General features: G+C 42.9%; 2 protein-coding genes and 4 non-coding genes across 7 annotated transcripts in view; all 6 read left to right on the top strand.

Moving 5' to 3' along the window:
- The window catches only part of cox10 (cytochrome c oxidase assembly factor heme A:farnesyltransferase COX10), a 55,487-nt gene extending 41,932 nt beyond the window's left edge, over positions 1-13,555 (top strand). Inside the window, exons 1-7 of one of the 2 annotated variants that reach the window (XM_088359411.1) lie at positions 2,076-2,215; positions 2,733-2,875; positions 3,535-3,853; positions 3,918-4,042; positions 11,902-11,972; positions 12,610-12,842; positions 12,943-13,555. In XM_088359411.1, coding sequence (XP_088215537.1) covers positions 2,179-2,215; positions 2,733-2,875; positions 3,535-3,853; positions 3,918-4,042; positions 11,902-11,972; positions 12,610-12,842; positions 12,943-13,340 — 1,326 coding nt within the window. In that variant the 5' untranslated portion in view covers positions 2,076-2,178 and the 3' untranslated portion in view covers positions 13,341-13,555. Of the gene's footprint in view, positions 1-2,075; positions 2,216-2,732; positions 2,876-3,534; positions 3,854-3,917; positions 4,043-11,901; positions 11,973-12,609; positions 12,843-12,942 lie in introns of those variants that run through there. The other variant, XM_088359412.1, reaches the window with a different exon arrangement.
- Positions 41-113, top strand: trnar-ccu (transfer RNA arginine (anticodon CCU)). Its single transcript has one exon. It is a non-coding gene; the product is annotated as a tRNA-Arg (tRNA).
- On the top strand, positions 204-276 carry trnar-ccu (transfer RNA arginine (anticodon CCU)). The gene has a single exon. It is a non-coding gene; the product is annotated as a tRNA-Arg (tRNA).
- On the top strand, positions 367-439 carry trnar-ccu (transfer RNA arginine (anticodon CCU)). Its single transcript has one exon. It is a non-coding gene; the product is annotated as a tRNA-Arg (tRNA).
- trnar-ccu (transfer RNA arginine (anticodon CCU)) lies at positions 530-602 on the top strand. The gene has a single exon. It is a non-coding gene; the product is annotated as a tRNA-Arg (tRNA).
- Positions 13,556-16,242: 2,687 nt separating the features above from the next.
- hs3st3b1b (heparan sulfate (glucosamine) 3-O-sulfotransferase 3B1b) lies at positions 16,243-25,251 on the top strand. The gene is made up of 2 exons (XM_088359413.1): positions 16,243-17,025; positions 23,261-25,251. The coding sequence occupies exons 1-2, from the start codon at positions 16,523-16,525 to the stop codon at positions 23,877-23,879; spliced, it is 1,122 nt and encodes a 373-aa protein (XP_088215539.1). The 5' UTR covers positions 16,243-16,522; the 3' UTR covers positions 23,880-25,251.
- Positions 25,252-25,269: the final 18 nt, after the last annotated feature.

The raw sequence follows: 25,269 nt of genomic DNA, 5'->3' as shown, positions 1-25,269 counted from the left end.
TGAGTTTGTATGACATCTCTTCAGCAACATGCAGTTTTGTGCCCCAGTGGCCTAATGGATAAGGCACTGGCCTCCTAAGCCAGGGATTGTGGGTTCAAGTCCCATCTGGGGTGATATCCTTTCTTTGTTATCTTGTACTGTAATTTCGTTCGGCCGTTACTATTGAGTTTGTATGACATCTCTTCAGCAACATGCAGTTTTGTGCCCCAGTGGCCTAATGGATAAGGCACTGGCCTCCTAAGCCAGGGATTGTGGGTTCAAGTCCCATCTGGGGTGATATCCTTTCTTTGTTATCTTGTACTGTAATTTCGTTCGGCCGTTACTATTGAGTTTGTATGACATCTCTTCAGCAACATGCAGTTTTGTGCCCCAGTGGCCTAATGGAGAAGGCACTGGCCTCCTAAGCCGGGGATTGTGGGTTCAAGTCCCATCTGGGGTGGTGTCCTTTCTTCGTTGTGTTGTACTGTAATTTTGTTCGGCCGTTACTATTGAATTTGTATGACATCTCTTCAGCAACAAGCAGTTTCGTACCCCAGTGGCCTAATGGATAAGGCACTGGCCTCCTAAGCCAGGGTTTGTGGGTTCAAGTCCCATCTGGGGTGGTGTCCTTTCATTGTTGTCCTGTGCTGGAATTTTCTTGGTCTTGAATTATTGATTTTCTAAAAGGTCTTTCTTCTGTAACTGCTTCTCTTCCTTGTCCCCTCATGGATAAGTCACTCACCTCCTTAACCAAAGGTTATGAGTTCCATTCTCTTCTGGGATGTTGACTTTCCTCAGTTATTTTGTGTGGATTTCTGCTGGTTGTTTTGTATTGGATTTGTATAACAGGGATTGTGTGTGCAGGTCCCATCTGTTTTTTTTTTTCCTTGTTCAGTACTGTAAAACAGGGTTCAAGAAAGTCAAGATTTGGGTTTAAAGCTGGGGTCAGGGATTCAAGGTAGTCTAGATCAGACTTTCAAAGCAGGTTTAGGTTTTTAAATGAAGGTTTCAAGCTAGTGCTCTATATTAGCTTTACTATGATACAGGAAGAATAGGATGTGTCCAGGAAGTACATCTGCATCTGGTGGACACATGTCCTGAAGAAGACAGTAAAAGGACGTTGCTTCTTTACTTGGGGGCTGGGCCACTACAAGTGTTTGTAGTCAGTCACAAGCCCTCTGCTCGACTTGGAGCACGGCGCCGGCCGGAGGCTTGTTAGACAACGAGAGTCACCCTTAAAAATCAATTACAAACAGGACAGCGCCGGCGCATCTGTTTCTGCTTGAAAGTTATGCGGCACTGTCTGCTTCCTACTCCGCCGCCATTCCGATGCTCGTTCCTCTGGGATTAGAGATGGCACTGCAAGCCAGTGGGACCGCTTGTAAATCAGGGTGGGAGAAATGGGGCAATGACAGGCACAAGCATGGGGGAGTCTCTGTTATTCCATGAAGCCATTTTATTGGAGTGGCGCGGAGGGTGGTCTCTTTACAGGTCAGTGTTTTGACCAGTAGACATTCTGTTAAAATCAAGACAAGTGTGGAAGGAAAGTACATAAATGAATGTGGTGCATGAGGATTTCAAATTTTGGTTTCAAGTACAATTTAAAAACTGTGTTTCAAGATGCAGCCTAGAATTAAAGTTTGGGTTTGCACCCAGGGTTAGGACAAAAGGCATCTCGGGGTGAAAATGGCCTCACAAACTTTCCATTGTTAAATGTTTTCCACTGCATGTTGCCCATCTGTTGCTGATGTGCACCTCATGGACAAAAGGCACTAAAAGCCTGCGTGTGCTTGGCTTTTCTTAGCAGGAGTGAACATATACAAAAGAATAATGTACATCAAACGGGGGCTTCACATCAGTGTTATTTATATTTCATCTATTAGTAAAGAAAATGAAATATACACATGATGTATTGTTATTATTATTATTATTATTATTATTTGTAGTAGTAGTTGTTGTACATAGTAGTAATAGTAGTAGTACTGTTAATGTTGTTACTGTTTTTATTGTTATTGTTGTTATTAGTGGTGGTGGTGGTGTTATTTGCGGTCGCATGACGTCATGTGCCCCAAACTAGTTATTTAATGTCGCATGACGTCACATGCCCCGGACGTACTTGCAACGTCACATCCTAAGGTCATAATGGCGGCTCACTGCATGTGAAGGAGACCAAGAAGGAAACCGGCTTTATTTTGACCAATGATCATGTATAAGACGCAATGTAGTCGGCTAACAGGTAACGTCTCTCAAACGCGGTCTGCACGGCTGCACGTTGATCTTCGTTGTTAAAATCCAATCGCGTATCTTTAAATTCAACGAGGACGGCAGCTAGGTAGCTAAACTAGTCGTGTACGGTTACTCAATGCAAGAATGTTTTCCTAATCTGTGTCTTGACCTTTATAATGAGGTCGTCTACTTCTGCATATGTATTGAATACACGCCGATCTGTAACGGTAACAGAATTTTTTTTCATTATTGAAGCTGATATTGGCTTTTCCATGGTTTTACGGCTAAATTTTGATCGTGCTCTGCTGATTATTTTTGTTGCACACCACAGAGAAGTATATCACACATGCAGGCATGCAAGAAGAGATGTCAGAGTGAAAGCAAATAGTGCTGCATTTCTTGAGTCAGTGCCTGCAAGCACAAAAATATCGCTTCCGCAACTAGTTGCCGTTGTATATTATCCTTCTGTGATTGAATGTACATCACTACTACAACTACTAAGTATTCTGCTTGTTTTTGTCTCCTAGGTCTGTTTGGTGTAAACATAAAGCAAAAATTGGTGGGATGTGGTCCGCGATGCATGCAGACAGCCCACAGCCGCGTTCTGCTGCACAGAAGAGAACCGTCACACTGGATGACCTATCAACATCTCAACTTCCTCAAACGGCAGGTAACTCTTGCATTGCTTTGTCACCTTTTTGTATGCATATTTTATGCATGATTATTTTTTGAATGTGCTTTCTCTTAAACAAGGCTCAATATTTGCTTACAGATTTACGTATATATTAATTTTACATCATATTGGTGTTTTTAAAGCATTTTTTTTAGTTCAGTGTTTTTGTTTAGCCAACATCCATCATCTAATTTAGTTATGTAGGTTTTCATTTTTGTTTATTTTATTTAACCAATTCTCATAGCTTGCTTGTACTTTTTATAATTTTTTTTAACTTGTTTATTTTGATTTCCTTAAGTTTAGTAAACTTTTAAGCGCAGCTTTTGTTGTTCTTTTAGTTCAATATTATTTGTTGTTAAACGTTTATTTGCATTTCATGTTGTGTAAGGGCACATTTCATTTTTAAGCCAATGATTTTCATTACATATATTTATATTACGTTTAGATATTTTCTTATTTGTTTTTTATGGTTTTTATATATATTAATATGGTTCACATTTGAACTAATTAAGAGCAAATAAAATTCTGCACTTCGATGCAAAGTTCCTTTGTGAAAGGAGCTTTTGTGTATTTTGATAGATTTTTGTGTGGTCATTTGTATTATTACAAAATTAATGATCCAATATAAATTACATTTTCTTCTTCTTCCCTGTCAGTATGTGTCAAAGAACCCGGCTGAGCTTCAGCAGCGTGCCGTCCCTAAACAGGTGCTTGCCGACGTGGACGACAATGGCGGCGAAGAGAGACAGGTCCAAAGAATCCCGACGATCGAGCCCACGGTGGAGGACTTGTCTAACTCTGAGGTCGCTAAGGAAACATCCAACCCGGCCACGACCTCACAGGAGACGCCCCACGTGCAGGTGGAGACAGACGAAGCTCGAGATGCGCGTCTGGACCGACAGTGGAAGCAAATGAAAGTGGAAGCGGCCGACCTGCCCGACATCTACGCCCGATTGGCCAAAATCAAACTCACGGGTAAGAATGTGTGGGCGGCCATGAGTGTTCACTCCGTGCGACTTCAACTTGCTCTTCATTTCAGCGCTTGTGGTGACCACGGCGGCGGCTGGTTATGCAATGGCGCCGGTGCCCTTTGACCCCGCCATGTTCTTGGTAACATGTCTGGGGACAGGACTCGCCTCTAGTGCCGCCAATTCCATCAACCAGGTGAATTTGCATGAATGCAACAAGCCTATTTTGTACGTAGACAAAATATTTTTCATGTCTCTTTTTTTTTTCTTTGCTTTGGTGTGACTACAAAGTTTCTCTGTTTCTTCTTGGAAAGAATCTCTGGCCGCTGCAGGTGTTCCGGCCGTCGCCACCTTGCACTCTGGCCCCCCTACGTGAGCTAATTGGATAATTGAGTTAAACCAGAGTTTCAAGCCGGTGTCTAATAGACGTGTCGACCCCCCTCCCCCACCCCCCCACCGCGTAATTCCAAACCAAGTCAGCCTCGCCGTGTTTGCTTTTGTGCGCGTTGGAGCGGGCTCGTTTTGTGTCATTTCTGTTTTCCTGTTTTCTTTTGTGTCTGTGCGTCGTCTCCCGCCGCGAGGCTGGCACGCATAAGCGAGCCCCCGCAAGACACCCCACCCCCCCTCCCCTCCCCTCCTGCCTGGCCACTCTAGACTGTGCCCTGTTCAGACATGCATTATTTACCATTCTGCTTGTTTGCATTTTGGGCAGGGCCCTCCCTTGTCTTGATAGGGAATCATTTCATTTCAGCATTCGCCAAGGCGTCTGTGGAGGCCTGAAACGGTTTTGGATTTTATAGTAAAGTTTCTTACAAAAATGGTTATATTTTCATTTAATATTGAGCTCATATGTATAATCTAAATAATAATCACAGTTGCCATACGACATAAGTATTGTACCAAGCTGTCAGATTGTGTGACTCAGCGTCATGTTCGTAACAGCAGATTATTGTATTCTTTTTTTTTTTTTTTTTTTTTAAAGGATCTCATGAAGACCCACTGTTGTGGCACCTTTGACAATGCGCGACAATGGCAGCGCTCATATTATCGTTCTCAACTTCGTCATAGCCGTGTAATGACACCGTTTTCGTTTTGAAAGCGCCCGCCATTATCGCCATTGGCATTGTTACTGTAAAAAGAGTATCATCGCGGCAACCGTCTGCTTTCCGTACCAACAAAAAGCGACGGGCGATCAATCACTGGTTTCATACAATTTCTCAAAATGGCCTCCAGAATATAACAACCTGCATCGTTGTGTTGCCAGCTTATTTTGTGGCTATTTTCCCTTGGGGGGGGGGTTAAGCTTTAGAGGTGAAGAACATGTGACGCATTCTCTGGCAGATGCCGCGCTTAAGATGTCGTTTTCCTCGAGCTGAGCTAAAACAAAAGCGCGCGTTGATCTTTGACTCGAGCGTCTTTGATGCCGGCGGCTTCACGGAGGACACATGGAGTGTCCTTTTATTTTCTTCTAATTGCCGCGCAGAGGACTCCTCGACGGCCACCCTCCCATCACGGATGAATCTTTAACGAGGCCGCCTTGTTTTGGGCTTAATTTATTTAAAGCCTTTTTGTTTTGTGTCCATTTGAACTACACAAATCTCCCCGCAGCCTCAGATGGCAGACAGATGCATTGCTCTGATAAAAACACCACAAAAAAAAAATTGCATGATAAGCGCCGACGGCTAGGGAATAGGTTAGCAGATTAGATTCTAAAATTCTAAAAAATAAATGAATAATCACAATACAGGAAGCAGTGAAGCCAAGAGAAATTAGTCTTTTCAATTTTATGGAAAAAATTAGGTTGTAAGTTTTGTACATGCTTAGTGTTTAGTCTTATCCGCTAACCAATCATTGTTACACAAATAGTCTCTGTTCAAGCGTTACGTCACTGACAATGACCTCAACGTGTCATTATTTCCCATCCACGAGCTTGTCGGGGCAAACTTGTCGCCACCGCGTGCTTGCCTTCCACTCCAAAAAAAAAAAAAAAAAAAAGCTTTTTAGACAGGTGGAGGCCCCCGCGTCCCGCCTCGCTGGTTAGCCTTTTAGTTGAGCACAAAACACGGTGATTACGGCCCTCCCGTCTGAAATTTCGACACAAACCAGACTTGAGTCAGAAGTAAAGGGGAGGAACTGCCCAACTGAACGGCGCCTGACATCAGTGAACCTTTCTACACCTCTGCCGCTGTTTTTGGCAACAGCTGAGTAAATGTCCAGAAACAAAGAGGAACGCGTCGCGATGTTGCCGTTTTCAGCAGGGGGGGTGAAAGAATTACGATGACGGATTGTCGACATATTTTACTGCACGTGTCAGTGTTAAACTAACAACTCGCAACAAATTTATTGGATTACATCAATAGTTTTGTTTGTGCAGAAGCAAAAAGACCAAAGTTAAACTCTTCTTTATGGTGAGAGCGTTATGGGATATTTAGGTCATCTTGAGTTTCTTTACGCATTAGCATACAATCGAATTTCAACTTTGGCCCCGCTCCTTTTTGAAGGCCGGGCTGAAGGGAAACGGCGGCGCTAAAACGTGTGAATAATTGATAAAAGTAGACCAGCGAGTACAGGCGATGCCCGCGAGACAACATCGCAAGCTCATTTCAAGCGTTTCACATCTGAAAATTGTTTTTTCGGCACGCTCCATTTAAACAATTACAGTGCCGTGAAAACGTTTGTGAACCCTTAGGATTTTACAATATATTTGCACTTTTTTTAAAGAAATGACGGTGACAAGTTTACAAAAGTGTTACAGGATATTGACACAAGGCTAGTTAGCATTGACACAAATCTGCAAAACCCTGTTTTAACAGGAAGCATAAGAAAATAGCAAAAAAATCAAAACACAGGTGTGAATAAGTTTGTGAACCTTTCCACCTATAGAAGTTAAAACTGACTGTGTGACATGTCTTTCAATACTAGATGACTTCAGGTAATTTCATGTGACTTGACAGACCTTAAAGCCACACTTGTTGTATACTCACCTGAATGTACTTGTCATTTAGTAGAGCTATACCTGCGTGGACACAAACATTACAAATCTAGCAATGGGAAGATCTAAAGAGCTGTCTCCAGACCACAGAGGAGCAATAATTGCAGCTCACAAATCTGGAAAAGGTTACAAAACCATAGCCAAAGATCTGCAGCTACATGTTTCAACTGTAAGACAAGTGATTTACAAGTACCAAGAACATGGAGTAACTACTTCACTTCGAAGATCTGGTCGTCCAAGGAAGATAACAGGCAGAGCAGAAAGAAAGATGGTGAGAGAAGTCACTGATAACCCCAGACTTACCTCTAGAGACCTTCAGAAATCTCTCTCAAGCAAAGGAATTGAAGTTCATGACAGCACCATCAGAAAAAGACTGGCTCAGAATAACCTTCATGGAAGGGTAGCAAGGAAGAAGCCATTACTATCAAAAAAGAATATTGCAGCTCGGTTAAAATTTGCTCAAGAGCACATAGGAAAGCCTCAAGAATTTTGGAACAACATTTTATGGACTGATGAATCTAAAATAGAACTTTTTGGCCAAAATCAAAACAGATTTGTTTGGAGACGACCAAGCACAGCTTATCAACAAAAGCACCTCATCCCAACTGTAAAACATGGAGGAGGACGAGTACTCGTATGGGGCTGCTTTGCAGCAGCAGGACCAGGGCAACTTACCATCATAGAAGGAATCATGAATTCCGAGGTTTACCAAAATATTCTGGAAGAAAACGTTAAACCGTCTGTAAAGAAGCTCAAGTTAAGAAGAAACTGGATGCTGCAACAGGACAATGATCCAAAGCATGCAAGTAAATCAACATCGGAATGGCTCAAAAAGAAAAAATTCAATGTTCTGGAGTGGCCCAGTCAAAGTCCAGACTTAAATCCGATAGAAATGTTGTGGTCGGACCTGAAAAAAGCAGTGCACCAAAGAAAACCATCAAACCTTGGACAACTGAAGCAGTTCTGCAGGGAGGAGTGGCCCAAAATCTCCCCAGCTCGATGTGAGAGACTCGTCAGTACTTACAAGAAAAGATTGCAAGAAGTCATTGCTGCTAAAGGAGGTGCAACAAGCTATTAACTCTGACTGTTGGCAAGGGTTCACAAACTTATTCACAACTGCGTTTTCATTATTTTGTTATTCTTGTGTGTTTATAGTTAAAATATAGTCCTATTAATTTGTATTCAGCCATAATGGCAATGTGTCACCATTCTGTAACACTATTGTGAACTTGTCTCCGTTATTTCTTTAAAAAAATGCAAATATATTGTAAAATCCTAAGGGTTCACAAACTTTTTCACGGCACTGTAGCCCTTGTTCTCGTTGCATTAATTTCCACCTTGTCTCCTGTGGAAAAATATCCGGACATCCTTTTTATTTTTTTTACCCCTTTGGCTCTAGACTACCATTTATCGTACTCCCACTCAGGTTTAATGGAGGAGGAGAACGCCGTCCTTTGTGTGTCTTACCCAGATCCCGAGGATGAAATAGTCACACTTTGCGTGCTCACGCTGAGATGATGTTGTGGTCTTCCACAGGCACGATGCTCCTTTTCCTGCTGGAGTGCACCTATTATCTTTGAAACGTTGCCCTGTAATTAGCGCTTGAGCTGGCAGAAGAAGCCCCTTCAACTGTAATAGTGGCTCTTGACTTGCGGTATGGCTTTGGTTAAAAGCAATCGGTCGACTCGAGATACAGATTGTCCGAGCCCTATTTCCTATCAGTTTTCTTTTTTTTTTTTATTAACACACCCGTTAGATCAAGCCAATAAAATCCCTCGAAATATGACATAGTTCCTACGGGCCCGGGCAGCTTCCTCGACCGCCGCCGTTAGCGACGGCGACGCTCCGATTGGCATTAAAGGCGTTGGCAGCCGTTCAGCTGGCACGCTCTCGATGAACCGCAAGAGGATGGGACACAGCTTGAATCTCCTCACGTTAGTCAGGCAATTAATGCGAGCCCTGCTGGTGAAAATACAGTCAAGCGGATGGAGATTTAGTAGAGAAAAAAAAAATAGACTAAAATTAGAACGTTAGTCTTTTTTTCTTTCCTCTCCATTTGATCAAGGCAAGCTTTGTTTTATATCCAGTCAATCACATCGGGAAAGTTTTTGGCGTGAGGCTTAAAATAATAGAATTTCTATTTTTGTGTAATCTTGACGAGCACGGGGAATAAATTATGTCGCAGTTTGTTACGCATACCCAGCGTGTCTTATCATTACTTCTGTCACTTGTGCTGCGCTAAGAATAGTTCTTCGATATATCCATTTTTATGCACATGAGCGTTTGGTGTATCGCTGCTAGCATGAGGTAGACATTTTTTAAGTAAGAAAAGAACAGATTTTAGACCTTATGAATTTGTCAAATATTTTTATTTTAAGTATTTAGTTTTAAATATTTCAGGATTTAAATATTTAATCAGTGGCTTATTTAGTGGCAAAATTTAAAATTTAGTGTAATCTCTTTTTTTTTCTTTTTTCGAAAGCATTCGTGACTACCTTCTATGTAGCCATCTAAAATGCAAAACTATTGGAAACTACCAGTTTTTATTTATTGCCCCGGAGAAATTATGACCATGACAGATCTTAAATCATAACTTGTGATATTTAATCGAAATACAAACGGCGCCCTTAAAAAGTTTATTCAGCTCAATCCTTTAGCGGTTTCGTGATTTGGACTATTTTGCAGGATTTGTGGAACGTGGTTTGGCATCGTTTTGCAGCGTAAACTCATACGTTGTTGCTGCTGATGCGCTCTTTTTTTTTTTTTTTTTCTCACTCCAGTCCAAACATGCGTTCCGTGCCAGTGGAGCAAATTCCTTCACCCTTGAAAACTTCTCTCCGCGTTTGAATGACAATATAAATTTCGACTCGTATCAAAAGATCATTTTGAGAACTTACAATGGATGAGTGAGGGCCTGTTCTCTTAAATTTGTTTAGCTTAAACCTCTCCTCCATTATTTGTACAGCTAACTTTGATCTTCCAAACACTTGTATTCAAACAGCGGTGCCTTTTCAAAGTCACCTCCACGCAACCTTGTTTGCGTTGAGCGTCTGTTTAGTTTCAGCGCGTTCTCACCCGTCACGTCCATTGAAGCGACTTGTGACGAGAGCTTAATCGGAGTCCATCTCTGGCGCGTTGTTTACCGAGCGCTCGATCAGAACCTCTCCAATAGAAACAGGGCGATGTCCCGACAAGCGCCGAGGCGGTCCCGTTGTCTTGTTTACCGTCGGGCCCCCCCAACACCTGCGCTGGCTTCAAACGAGTCGAGAGGAACGTCGTGTTTGGACCGGCGGATGTTTCTGGAAGCCAAAGCCTTCCAGCTGCTCAACTCTGACGTCTGTTTAACTGCGCGCACACACACTGGCTTTAATGTAGACACTTTAATTGGGGAAAATACTTCCGAATAGAACTTAAAAGACACAAACACACCACAATAAAGTCTTTTCAAAACTTCATTGACGCTAAAGCTATTGTGCATCAACAATTGGATTGGCACAACCCAATTGCTCACATTAAATTTCTGCAATTTATCGACTGTTTAATTTTCCCCCATCCCTTGATTGTGGTATTTTCAGGAACATCCTTATTATCTTCAAAGCTTTAGTGTCAAGTTTGCGTAAGAAGAGGCTGTCGTACGGTCTGTTATCAGTGGACCTCTGCCGCTCGGTCTTGGATCCCGTTCAGCCGTAATAGCTCAAAGGATCTTCTGATCTTCTTTTAACTTCCCCTGTCGCCTGTTTTCTGTCCCCCGTCTGCGACGTAATTGTCATTACACTTTTGTAGTACATGTGTTTAAAAGAACAGACTCCACTCCAAGCTTTTTTTGCTTACGTCATTCTTTTGATGGCTGGATGTACAGATACAGCAATTTTTTTTTTTTCTTTTTCAAGTTCGTCATTGAAATTGCTAACATGCAAATATTCCGGTCGGGCGGAAACAATGAAAATGGGCCAGGCGATTGGCTGATGCGAACCAGATGCTCTTAGTTAGCTTAAAAGACGAAATAAAATACTAAAGGTGGACTAAAGATGGCGGATAAACTACTGCAGCCCGGAATTATTTGACTTTATTTTATCATGCTGCAAAGCAACAATAAGATGATCGCTTCTCTCCCGCCGCATTTCCTGACCCAGGAAATCGAATTAACACCTCCGCCCCGACCTCCAGGTCCCACGGCCGCAGCTGTGCGATCGGAACGGAACATTAAAAGCACCGCCGTTGTGGGCGTGTGATGTATTTTAGCGCCCACGCGCTATTTTCACAATAACTGCCGTATTTTCGAAGATGCCCGATCTACTGTTGATAAAACTGCTGCGAGAGGGATTGCCATTGTTTTTTGGTTTTTTTTAAGCGATCTTCACACTTGCTTGATCTGTTTTCTTCATTATCCTCGGCCGTTATGAGGGAAGCAAACACACGCACACAATAGCTAGTTCCTGTATTTAAGCACCCCATGTGTTTGCATTTTAGTCACACATTGCCAATCTCGTGGGAGCACTTTGAAGCCTTCTCCAGAGCGGACCATAAAACGGGAGTATTAGTCGTTTTTCCACAGAGTTGTATCCCACAACACTCACCAGCATCACCTCCCACCCAACCGCCTCCACCTACCACCTTGAGACTATTCTAACTTGAGTGGCGGGTGAGCGCTAAGCAGCTTGATGTAGCTCCGGAAGCCAGTTTCAGTTAGCTGCGGGAAATTTGGTCAATTCATATACTTGGGCGCTACCACCTCATTTTTTCACAGCAGCGTTTTGACGACTTACAATAAAACAGGAAACTCTTAAGCAGTCAGCTCAGCAAATTCACCGCTTGACCTTTCATGTCCTCCCTTCCTGAGGTTATCAGCACTAAAAATAACACTTGAAGACATGTCGCTTGAATGTAAATAAATGTTGCTTGAAGAGGGAGAGGAAGGCTGCACTATGTCAATGGAAGTGACAGTCGCTTACTGCTGTTTGCGTGGGGGGGGGGTCGTACCCACTTCCACTATAGATGTATACAATATAGTAAACATAGTGTTGTCTCATGCAATTATCCGCTTTGTGTTTTTCCCCCCGCAGTACTTCGAGGTGCCTTTTGACTCCAACATGAACCGAACCAAGAATCGTCCACTAGTCCGAGGACAGATCAGGTACAGTGCTCTGATTGGTTGCTGCTATTTTTTTTCCCCCTCAGAAGACCCTCACATACAAATTGATGCAAAATGTGAATTCTTAGCAGTACAAAATGTTGTTTTGACGTTACCCACCTGACCTCATCATCAAAGCCCTGTGATGCAGCCCCCCCTTACCCCCATCTCCCCCTTGAAGCCCACAGATCCAGACCCCCTCTTGCCTGCCCACCCGCACACTCAGGCCACATAAAACACCTCTAATTACATTAATGCCTCCACCACAAAATAAAATTGCTTTTCATTTTGAAGACGAACGCACCCGGGTTTGGTCAAGATGCTAATCGGCACTCTCTAATTTATGGAGCGTTTAGTGGCAAACGTCAAGCCGCTTTCAATATGAGATAAGTGGATGAAGAGGAGAATGTGGAGGTCTTGATCCAGTTGAAAGGCTTCTTTTTTTTTTTTTTTCTACTTTCGGGCTTTCATCTTAGGCGTGTTGTCGATGTTTCCGGCCTAAAACTCTTATCAGATGAGCTTTCTTTAAGCCTCCTGTTTGGAGACGCTCTGCTGACTCTTGTGTAAGTGTGTGTACACGTATGTGAGTGTGTATTCTAACTCACCTGATCCTCTTCTTTTTCTCCATAATCATCTTCAGCCCCCTCCACGCCGTCACTTTTGCGTTGGCGTGCGGCGTGCCCGGCGTTACGCTGCTGACTTGCGTCGTCAACCCTTTGACGGGTTTCCTGGGCGCCCTCAACATTTTGCTGTACACGTGTTGCTACACGCCGCTCAAGAGGCTCACCATCGCTAACACGTGGGTTGGTTCCGTGGTGGGCGCCATACCGCCCATCATGGGCTGGACGGCCGCCACGGGCTGCCTGGACCCAGGTATCCATTTGAAAATATCTCCAATTGTTTCATTTTTGCAGCAAGAATAGTCAGCAGCGTGTGGGCACACACACTAAGCCCCGCCCCTTTATCTCCGAAGGTGCCTTGCTGCTGGGCGGCTTTCTATACAGTTGGCAGTTTCCACACTTCAACTCTCTCAGTTGGAACCTGAGGGAAGACTACTCGCGCGGCGGCTACCGCATGATGTCAGTCACGCACCCGGCATTGTGCCGACGCGTGGCCCTGCGGCACAGCGTGGCGCTCATAGGCCTCGCCACCGCCGCGCCTGCATTGGGCGTCACCACGTGGACCTTTCCACTCGTGTCGCTGCCCATCAACGCATACATCACCCTGCTCGCCTTCCGATTTTACAGGAAGGGTGACCGGGCTAGTGCCCGCAAACTATTCTTCTGCAGCTTGTGGCACCTGCCCATGCTGTTGCTACTCGCGCTCACGTGCAAGACGCCGCGCGACGACGACACAGCTAGCACAAGCTAGCACAATCATGTGTATGATGGACTCATCACCAAGGAACATTTAAAGGCCTATTTTCCACTGTAAATATGTATTTATTTATAACAGGGCCCAGCACTACCTCTCTTGTAAGGCTAGGGTGTCAAACAGCCCACATCGAAGGTAGGCCATCTTAAAACCTTCATTGACTGTACAGAAAATGCTACATTTAATCACATAAAACTGTCATATGATCTTCATCAGTCTAATGGAAGAATCGTAAATTCTTTTGATTGGTTGAAACCAGAATGTAGATGGACTTGAAGAGGAAGGATGCGAAACTGAGATGTTGATTCATCATGTCTTGTAATGATGCCACTGTAGTTTCTATGCAAACTATGTTAAGACATCACATTTTAAACTATTAAAAAAAAAAATCTTAAAATAATCAACGCTATTGGCTGAATTTGTAATAGCCCCGCCACCTGTTGGTCAACACGAGGGCTGTTGCTGCCCCTTCAGGCCAACGTTTTGGTGTTTGGTTACATCGCTATCGCTGCCCATCCCGTCGCCATAAAAGGTTTGGACGTGGTTAAGGGAAATGGGGGGGCATGGGAGGGGCGGTCCAAGGGATTTCGTCCAAGGCCGCCGGAGCTGAGGCGTCCTCGTAAAGTGCCCAAGCGAATCCGGAGTTTTATTCGAGAGGGTGAAAGGGGATTGAGCAGGCCAGCTGTTTCATCCGAAGAACAAGAAGACGGAAAAACACGCGACCTGCTCGGAGATCCGATATCAACCATCCCTAAACACATATTTGCTTTTTTTCATCGGTGTGGAACGCAACACTATATCTCAGATTTTATTAGCCGTATGCTAACTGTAAGGTAAATAATACGGGAATGTCAGCATCCTGTTGAGAAACATTGTACTCATTAAAAATCATATGAAAGTATGAAAGTAGTCTTAGTTTACCCTCAACACAAACAAACTCAGCGCGAGATATATTTTGCAACAAATGTTTGCAATGTAATCTGTTTTTGTTTGTTTTGGGGAGAGAACACCAGCATGCACACTTTTAAAACTTGTGTTTTGAATGGACATATTCAAATGACTAAGCCTTTTTCTACAAAAAAGTTCCATCAAAAAGGTCACTTTGTCTCTTTGGTAAATTTCAAATTTATTGTCAGCATATTTTTGTGTTTAGGTGTTTATTGCCTTCACAAACTCAACATTTGCATGACAGCAAAAAATAATTGAAATTCAGCAATCAATATTTACATTAAAGTTTTAGTTGCATGGCAAGTTATTTTCCAAATTAATTTTGCAAATGACTTAATTTGGAAAACATTAAAAGCAAATGAGCAAATTACTACATTTTTTATTTTCCAAATTAATTTTGCAAATGACTACGTACATTTGGAAAAAATTAAATAAGCAAATTACTACATTTTTTTAAGACAAACATCAAGATCTGAAATTTGGATGTTTTTGTTTGCTTGTTACGACACTACAGTGCTCGAGTTTACCGTAATCACTTTATTTGTGCTGAACCTTGCCAAAGACATGGTGATCCTTTATAGGTTGCAAAACCGGTGGTCGATGGGCATGTTTAAAGTCCACTCACTTTAGCATTTTAAATTGTCAACAATAAATTGTGCTGAGAAGCAAATGACGGGAAAAACTTGATTGTGACAAATCTGTGTTTTTGTCTTTTGGGTAGATAATAGATACAAAGACATTTACGAGTTTGCTGATGGAAAAAATGTCACGTACTTGTTCTTATAAAATAAGGCAGAGTTGTGTCTATGACTGTGTATGTGTCCTTTGAACTGCAACATTTAGATGGGAAAGCCAACAGCGATTCCGAGTAAACACACAGCTGGACCAAAGTAAGCCTGCATGCACATTCCAAAAGTCACCAAAATGTCTCCTTTTGTCCAAATGTTTGTTTTTAATAAAAGAAATCTGAGAGTTTTAATTGCACATATTTTTTTATTTAGTCTACATTCACTGGACTTATTTTTGTGGCATTTTGTAAATATTTGATTTATTTATAACTATCCAAAAATGTCTAACTTAATTGTTAAATATACCTTTTTAGAATTCATATTTATGTTTTAAAAAAATATGCAATAATAGAAATGGATTCAACTTTAAGTTTTTGATTTAATGTATTTACATGCACTCATACAATTAATATGCAACACGGTAATTAAAATGAGCTACCGAGTAAATTAAATTGTTTTCAAGTTTAGTTTTTGAAAAAGTTATTTATTACCGCATAGTCTATAATCTGGTGTTGATTTCAATGTGATTTGAGTTATATATGAATCACTCCCTGTTAAATTATTTACCATTTTAAAAATAAATTGTGACTATGTGCATGTTCCTTTGAAAGAATTAGTGTCAAACCTTATTGGGAAAAATAAAAGATCATCGCTTGATTTTATTAAATGCAACAGTTGCATGCATTCCCTGTTTTTTAATAACTGAGTGACTTTAAAGACTGAGATACTTCAATTAATTTGTTATAAATGTAATAAGATCGTTACAACTTTAGTTTAATTTTATTGAATAATATGCTTTGTACAATTAACTAACACTTTAAAGTGCAGTTTTTTTACGGAAGACGATTAGAGGCAGTGAGAATTCCCACTTTAAAATCAGAATTCTGAGAATAAAGTCAGAATTCAACTATAAAGTCAGAATTCTGAGAATAAAGTCAGAATTCTGAGAATAAATTCAGAATGTGGTTAGTTTTTAAATAGGTAAGTTATAAAATAGATTTCAATGCCCGTACTTGATGATCCCATGAATTCAGCCGCACCTCCCCTCTCCTAATTGGCTGGATTTTGTCAACAAACTTCTGCGTGTTCTGCCCAAGCAGGCGCTTTGATTGGCCACTGTGACTGCCAATCATTTCCCCCGCTGCTATATAAACCTCCGCTTGCCTCATCTCCTTACTCCGATGTGAGGTGAACTTGCGTCGGCATCCGGAGGGACTTGACGTTGCCAACTTTGACACTGTTTTGAGTCGTGTAAAAATGATTTATAATCCACTGTATGATCCTCCACTGTCGGATATATTCTCCTAAAATATTTATTCTACATTGAACTCACCTAATTTGAGACGTTTCCAGGTGAGCTATGAGCGCAAATCGTCAAGGCGGATTACCGGAGTGACGGAGGCGACATGCCCCGCTGGGACGTGCCTGTGACCGGGGAGGCTTATGGAATATAGCCCACCGCGTCCCAGCCCGTGTTGCCGCAAGAAGAAGGCGCTCCTCCTCAGCATCATGCTCTTCATCTGGATCTTCGTGCTCTACTCCTGCGTGGGTCCCTGCTCCACTGGGGTGCTGCTCGACCCGCCCCGGGACCGGGACGGGGCTCCGGTCTCTGCAGCTAGTGAGAGGACCGAGCGCGCCGACCTGCTCTCCAGGCTCCGGTGGGAGGACATGGAGTACGAGGAGCCGGGGACCGCCCGTGGAGCCGCGTCCCGGGACTTGCTGCTCAGCGACGAACCAGAGCCCCGGGCGCCGGAGCCCAGCTCGATGTCGAGCTTCTCCAACGGCGCTGGGAGCAAAAAGCTGCCACAGGCAATCATCATCGGGGTGAAGAAGGGAGGCACCCGGGCGCTCCTCGAGTTCCTGCGCGTGCACCCGGACATCAGGGCAGTGGGGGCCGAGCCGCACTTTTTCGACCGCAACTACGACAATGGCCTCGAGTGGTACAGGTAAAAGCCACCTCACCTCAAATGAATCATTTTACACAGATGTGCATCATTTGATCGAATTTTTAAAAATCAAGTTCTTCCCTTCCCTAGTCTGCGTCATTCATGCTTTACAAATTTAATGACGCTTGATTGCAAAATAAAGTACTTTGGCACAGATTCTAATACACTTTAGGACAGTTTTTGCACCATTTCATGCATATTTCCCTTAAAACTTTTTTTTATTTTTTTAACTTTATTCACCCTTCGATGCAAAAGTACGTTGGCGCCGATTGCAATACAGTTTTGCAGTTTTTGCAGGAATTTGTTTGGTTAGTGTGACTTATGTATTTTACCATTTAAGATGACCATTTAAGACTTAATCGACTCCTTAATAAAAAAAAATAGCACGTTGGTACAAACTGGAATACATTTTTTATGCATTTTTTCCAGCTATTAAATATGTGCAGCGTGTACTGATCTCTATTGGACGCGGTGCAACACTGCAGCTCTTCTGGCTTATTACTTGCATAAATTGCTGTGAAACCAATGTTTGGTTTGAATGAAACGAGCAGCTTTGGTTTGGCACATTTTACTTTAAAATTTCCCAAATTCTGCAGAATTTGACAATTTTATTGCTCTTAACCCAAAAACAAATTTTTGACATTGTTATGGCAAAAAATGCATAATTGCATTTATTTATTTTTTCTAAAAGTGCTAAAATGGTTAATAGGCTCATGTCTTCTTGTTGATTTATTTGAGTTATTTATTTTGTGTAATTTTAAAGGACACAGTTTAAGTTTTATTAATAGTTAGATTGAGTTGATCATAATTAACTTTGAAAGTGAAAGGGAGGTGTAATTCATTATTTTGACCAATTTGGGTATATTGTCTTTATTTTCCTCTAAACTTGACCCAAAAACTGAGTAAAATCAGGAATGTTTTTTATTTTCACTTGTATTTCCACATTGCACTCCCTGAAAGCATAAATCATCTTTATGTGTATGAGTGTTGCAATATTAGTTTTGTGTATGGCGTTACTGTATTGTGTAACTTTATCAGAGTTGCAACGAGTGATTGAAAATTTATTGATTGCCTATTTTGGACAATTGAATAATTCTACCTAGTCTAATGTAAAAGTATCCAAATGCTCAGAAATTCATTCTCTCATAGGTAAATGTTTTCCAATTTCTGTAGTTCTTCATTCAATCAGATTATAAAATAGTAAAAATATAATAAAATAAAATATTTATATCCACCTTTTTATATTGGAAAACTGATGTTTTTTTTTAAATTTTCTAGTGGGTTGCACGTCTGCCTCAAAATTTTAAGATTTGAATCTTTGCAACGGCCTTTTGTATGCTCCCCCTCCAAAAACATACTACATGTTAGGTTTATTGACATCTCTAAATTGTTCATCGCTGTGAATGGTTGTTTGTCTCCATGTGCCCTCTGATTGGCTGAAAAACCAGCCCAGTGTGCTCCTCTCCCTACTTCTCGCCCAAAGTCAGCTGGGACAGGCTCCAGCTCACCCGAGACTAATAAGGATAAGCGGTATAGAAAACGGATAGATCAGTTGGTATAGTTTAATTGTCTCCTCACAGTGATCAGTAGGTGGCACTATATTTTTCCACTACACTTTTAACTATTGTTCATACAAAAATATACATTCACTTGTTTTTTCCGTAACAAATCCTCATTCCACCTAAAGGCCTCGCCTTGCAAAGCGCATTTGTTTTCCTTCTCCATTTTGTCTTTGCACCTGTTTGCTGGTCTGGAGTGTGTGGCTGGCTAGCGTTAGTATGAGAGCAGCTAGTAGAGTACACAAGTTTTTTTGTTCAGATTTTTTTTCTAGTGAAATCAACTAGTGCCAGGTAAAATGATAAAAAATGAAGCAATGGTAAGAATTGTTATAATAACAATAGTGGTCTTGTGATTTCAGACTTGACAGACTTTGAAAGTTTTTGTCCCCAAATCCCTAAAATTCCAAGCTCCTCTCTTCCTGCCCCCCGTGACGCATCCGGGACAGTCCTGGATGGCTGCTCACTCTTTTATTCATCCTTAGCGGGGTGCACTTGAGTTTCCCGGCAGGTGACCCCCGTCCAGTGTCTATCGCCCGTGACCTTCCTTCCTTCCCCTTCCCCCCAAAAAAAGAGGCCCACCTGCTCCTTTTGTTAACTTTTGCACCATTTCGCAAAAGCATCAAACCGTCGCGTTTCCTCCTGTGGCGCCGTTTTGCCAACACGAAGGTTTACATCTTCGTTGGTGCGGAACCTTTATGGGAATCGCTCTGCGGCTATCGACTGCCCGAGTCTGATTGGAGGGCGTGCAGGGTCAGTCACACATCTGTTGACCATCTGACCATTGGACGGTTGCTACCATACCTAAACCATATTGCTTGGTTGCTTTCCACCTCCAATACACATAGATTTATCTTTTCAAATCAACCCTAACCCTAAATGTGTGAAGCTCACTCATTCAGTCCTGTGTCACGCTTGACCCGTCCGATGAGGGGCCAACGTTCCCTGCAGGCCTCACTGACCACAAGTGTCCCCCTTTGGTCAGCATGTATGACCCCCCCCCCCCCCCCCCCCCCCTCCAGTCCTGGCCTAAGCTGTCATTACAAGCGGTTAATTGTGAAAGCGGGAAGACCCCCCCCAAGCACCCCAGTGCACTCCGATCGGGACAATACGGCCACTGCAAACACATACACATTAGTGTTTGTGTTAACACAATCCACAATAAAAACACAAACACTCCCTGTGTGTCCCTTTCAAATTAGTCTCATTTTTAACGAGGTGATAATTCAGACGCCAGTGCGCACCCCCCTCAACCCCCCCCCCTCTAGTTCACCGCTACAAAATAAACACACAGTCCGTTAAATTTCAGCTTTTCCCAGAGTTTGCGCTAATATTAATAACGCGCACGTTAATCATTATTACCGTCCAACGATTTTGATTTGAGAAGGCGACTGTGATGAAGCCGCACTCCTTGTCCCAGGTATGAAGTCCCAAAGGTGGCCATTAGGCTGCAGGAGAAGGGCGACCGCCTCCGGGAGACACATGGCTGGGGTCTCCTGAGATTTCCATTAGCCAGGCAGTAAAAGCGCAGAGCTCATTAGAGTCTCTCGCCAATGTCCTCAAATATGTGGACGTCCCTGTCCGCTGAGACGATTGGCTTAATGCCAGCAGCGACTCACCTGTATTCAAACCAACTGGTGGCCATGCATGGCAGTAAGTCTAATGCTAACTAGCTAGTATTCGTTAAAGGGACACTGCCTTCCTGGAAACGACATGATTTTTTTCACCTTTTTGACCCTCCAAAGCTTCACTACCAGTAATGCAAAACAACCCCCCCTGCTTCTACCCCATGTGTGGAGTCAGGGATTGAGGTGGCATGTGCTTTTTCATCTTTTATTCATCTTCACTGCAGTGAGATCAAGGCGTCGCATGTCTCATGGTGCATGTCAACTGTCGGGAAATCCACACAATCACACACACAGACTCACACTGACGCTTCACCTTCACACAGCTAAACTCTCCCAAGCTGAACCTGCAACTACTCCTCGGTAGCACATGTTGCTAGCTCAGCCGCGGTCTCATTTTGCGCCGGGTAATTCTGGGCCGCCGCGGTTACGAACTAGAGGCGCTCCCGCTTTCTTCTTTAAGGAGCACGCATGATGGCTACTTATGGAATTGAATCATTTGAGCTTGTCACAAGTCGACCGCAACCCCAACCACAATCATCTCTGCTCTCTATTTATGTCTTCACTACTTTCTGATGTCGCCTCCAAGACGTGGTGTGGATTCGAAGCGACTCTTTCTTTCTGTAGTTTTTGTTTTTACTTGTTCAACAGCTTGATGATGGATGGGGACGGGTTACAGCGGTCGAGGTCGACTCGGGTTCGGGTTGGGTCAGCGTGTTCCCAGGCCGGTGTAACACTGGCATCGTTTCGAAGTTGCATTTATCAAGCGGATCGGTAGCACGACGAAGTAAAGGGTCGCCGTAAAGGGGAAATCCTGGTTTTTTCTTCGTATTCTTTTTGATAAACTTTCTGCTGCAGTCGCTCACAATAACAGAGGCCTCCTTCAATAGATTCTGATGACACAGCAAAGATGTCATGGCGTTCGACGTCATCCCGATACTACGATTATTTAGACGACATCAAGGGTTAGCGGTTTACGTTGTCTTTCTTTGGTATTTCGATTCAATTTATGGGGGTGGATTGACATTTGTAACTACGCAATGGGCGCGACTCCAAAGCGTGTCGTCTTCTTTGGATTTACGAGCGACGCCGCACTCCGCGGTTAAACTCCGTGTCGGTGCAGACTTTTATTTCACGACGTCTGGCTTCTGTTTGTGCTTAAGTGCCACTTTATAAAATATACAACAGAAGCCCGAAATGACTTGGTTCTGATGATGAATGCGCACAATAAAGCTTGCTCATATGAAGGCGAGCGTCCCCGTGTAAACATTAGCACATGTTTGATGTGAACAATCGAGTAGCGTTTAAGATCCTTATTGGATCCTTTAACAAAAAAAACTTTGGGTCTCCCACTTGATGTTCATGTGAAGGATCTGGATAAGGATGAGAGGCTCTCTGGAGAAGAAAGGCAGCCTTTCAGTGCTCGTTTCTTCCTTCCCCTCTTGAGAGATGTCACTTTGCCGTCGGACCTATGGAGCCTGTCGGGAAATCTCGGGGATCAATGGAGGCGGGAATGAATGTGGAGTGGCGCTCGAGTGGCTTTTGGATCCTACTCAAGTGTTGATGGTGCTTGTGGGCGCAAGGTTGTTTCCTCTTGAGTGCTCGTCTTTTTAAATTTGAATTCAGTACTTCCTGATTTTACACAATCGGTATTAATAAAACATGTTTGATAGCACAGCCGTCACGCAATGGATTCTGGACAAAATACAGTTCTGAGCTAGCTAGCTAGTGGTCATCTTGGATTCAAGTGCGGGGACAAAATATCACTCTGCCTTTTCGAGGCCACACAAACCCCGGCACGATTATTTGCTTGCATTCAAATCCAACAATCCCTCCATCATTTGACATTCAAATGCATTCGGCACCCAACCTTTTGTATCAAATAGAAACCAGCCTGCGGTGGGCCATTATCGTCCAATCAAACGCGACAGGAGGAAGAGGGACACATCAGACAGAAATAACCCACTTCCTCTCTGTTTATCTCAGCTGGGAACTGGTGGGTGGTAGCAAGGGGGGGGGGGGGCAGGATGGTGGGCGGCCGACCTCCGTTTGATGGCGTCATGTGACAAGAGCCTCTGCTTTGTGTCTTATCGCTGCTTTTGACTTTCTGTCTCTGTTTTTTTAGGCGGGATGAACGTTGCCAAAAAGAGTCTTTGGTTTCTTGTCCACATAAACGTTTTTGGCGTTGGGATGTTTTTGCACGTTCCACTTGAAGCGTACCCCTTGAAAGGTTTCTCGGCACTCTCGATAAGCGCCTCTTGTGCTTCGGACCTTTTTGCCGCAGCTCACAATAGGCCGGCTTTGAAAAGGCGGTCAAGAAACACAAGAGCTCGCTGACAGCATCTTTCAAGAGAATCAGCTCATAAATCACAAGGGAGGAGAATAGCCATTGTTATTCCCAAAGAGCCAAAGTCCACCCGCTCTCTTTTCCCCACTTTTCTGGCAACACAGAAAAGTCAGAGGTGAAGATTTTTTTTTTTTATGAGCACAAGGGCCTCTTCTTGAGGAATTTGGCGCTTTTTTTTTTTTTTTTTTACTGTTTCGCCATCCAAGCGTCCTCTTTTTTTAACGCTCCTGCGATCGCAAAGCCTTTGAGGGATTCGTGCCGCTCGGATCAGCATAATCGCCAACCCAAATGTCTGCGCCACTGAGTAGGATTAAACTTGTTTTTCTTTTCTTTTTTACATTTTCTGTGTGTCTTCAAAAAATACATTACAAGTGATAAATATCAGAAAAAAAACCCTGTTTTCAGTTTTCATGCACCGTCATTTTTAAAGTTTTATCACACTTCCCAAAGCAAAACAACAATGGCAGAATTTCTTCATCTTAGCGGTCATTTATAAATTCCCCGGTCAATCTGTGCTAAGAGCGACGTCTTAAGAGTGAGTGATTATGCTAATGCTTTAAGCTAATCAGGTTAATCTAGCAACTAATTGCTTTTTGACTCATCCAATGAGGCTAAGTGGGGCTCTGTAAGTCATTGATCACAAATACATTCCATCTACTTGATTAGGTGACACAACATGGCTAAACTGCCGTCTTTTGTCCTGACAGGGACTTGATGCCCAAGACCCTGGAAGGCCAGATCACCATGGAGAAGACCCCCAGCTACTTCGTGACCAAAGAAGCGCCCGCCCGGATCTCGGCCATGTCGCGGGACACCAAGCTGATCGTGGTGGTGCGGGACCCGGTAACCCGGGCAATCTCGGACTACACGCAGACTCTGTCCAAGAAGCCCGACATTCCGTCCTTTGAGAGCCTCACCTTCAAGAACAGGACTACGGGCCTCATCGACACGTCTTGGAGCGCCATCCAGATCGGTATCTACGCCAAGCACCTGGACAACTGGCTGCAGTACTTCCCCATGGAGCAGATCCTGTTTGTGAGCGGCGAGCGGCTCATCAGCGACCCGGCTGGCGAGCTGGGACGTGTGCAGGACTTCCTGGGCCTCAAGCGCATCATCACTGACAAACACTTCTACTTCAACCAGACAAAGGGCTTCCCGTGCCTGAAGAAGGCCGAGGGCAGCAGCAAGCCCCACTGCCTGGGCAAAACCAAAGGGCGCACTCACCCCGACATCCGCCCCGAGGTCGTGCGCCGCCTCAGAGACTTCTACCGGCCCTTCAACATGAAGTTCTACCAGATGACAGCGCACAACTTTGGCTGGGATTGATGTGGGCAAAAAAAGACTTCATCCGTATTTTTTATTGTTATTATTACTATTATTATTATTATTATTATTGTCAGATCCCTGGTAATTGAATGGCAAATTGTGGAGATATTGCTATATATATGTAAAATGTACAGAAATCTATTTTATAATAATTTATTTTTATTTTTAAGCAATTAATTCACTAAGCTGCCTAACCATAATTTTAATAGCATCTGGCTCACACATTTTTTTTTTTATAATAAACATTCCTTTTGTTCATTTGGCAAGTGATTCCAGCCCGCATGATGTCCTACACTGGTTTCCAATTTAGAAAACCAGAAGCATTGATGGCTTGAACACAGAGCTCCGAGTAAAAAGCGCCATGTTACGGGTATAAAGTGCTCCCAGAGGATTCCTTACTATCATTAGAATCTCTACGATGGCTACTATCGTTACAAATGCTAGTAGCGCAACTAACAATAGCCTCACTAGAAACACTATCAATGAAACTACTGCTATTGGTGATACTAGTTATGCTACTATTACTAGTATCACTATTACAGCTCCCATAGTTAGAATTACCAGTATTGTCCTTCTAATGATAGTGTCACTAGTAAAACTACTAACACTCGTAGGCAAGTGTTTTAGCATCCAACCAACGTGATTTATGCCTTATTATTAAACCCTTCTCGCATCTCACGATCCTTATTCAACTTTCTGCCCCCCAAATTACACATATCCCACCGCCTTATCTTTTTGCTTTTTCTTGTTTGTTTTCTACTTGAATCGTTAATATGCAAGAAGGGAGATTGCGCACGGTTGTCGTGGCGCTTTTTGGTTTGACTGTACATTAGCAGACGTCACGTATTAAAACGTGAGGCCTGAATGTAGCAAAAAAAAAAAAAAAAACACGTTCTGATGTTGTGCCTCTTAAATTTATACAATTCCACTCTTTTTGACCGCTTGTTGTCTCTTTTTAGTTGCTTTTTCTCCTGGATTCCAACTCGTGTGTCCACATCTTGTATCCTCGGTGCAATGTTTAAAGAAGCATTTACAGTTGTCATGTCCTGCATAGAAAGACTGAAGTTTTTTTGAGATGGAGGGTTTAAATGGGACCGCCGCAATCATGCAAAACGAGATTAAAAAGTGACCCTGCGCTCGCAGCTGCATTGTTTTTATGCGGTTGAGTTTTATTCAACCTGACTTGTTTGTTTGTGTTATTCACAACAACACGTGTGACACGGATGCTCAAAAGATCATTATTGTCTTTGGTGAATGAATTTTACACACCATACAAAGAGCGAAATGCAGCGGCAGTTTCTAGACAATTAAATACTAAACATTCATAATATTTCTTTGTATGAAGAAATAAATAAGTATATATTTTACCAAACTCTTGTGGCTTTGTCTT

This window comes from Syngnathus floridae, chromosome 18, assembly GCF_059516105.1.
Source record: "Syngnathus floridae isolate MCC-2025c chromosome 18, RoL_Sflo_1.0, whole genome shotgun sequence".
In the NCBI taxonomy this organism is placed as follows: domain Eukaryota; kingdom Metazoa; phylum Chordata; class Actinopteri; order Syngnathiformes; family Syngnathidae; genus Syngnathus; species Syngnathus floridae.
Note: the sequence above shows the minus strand (reverse complement) of the source record. Positions and strands in the feature narration are given on the sequence as shown.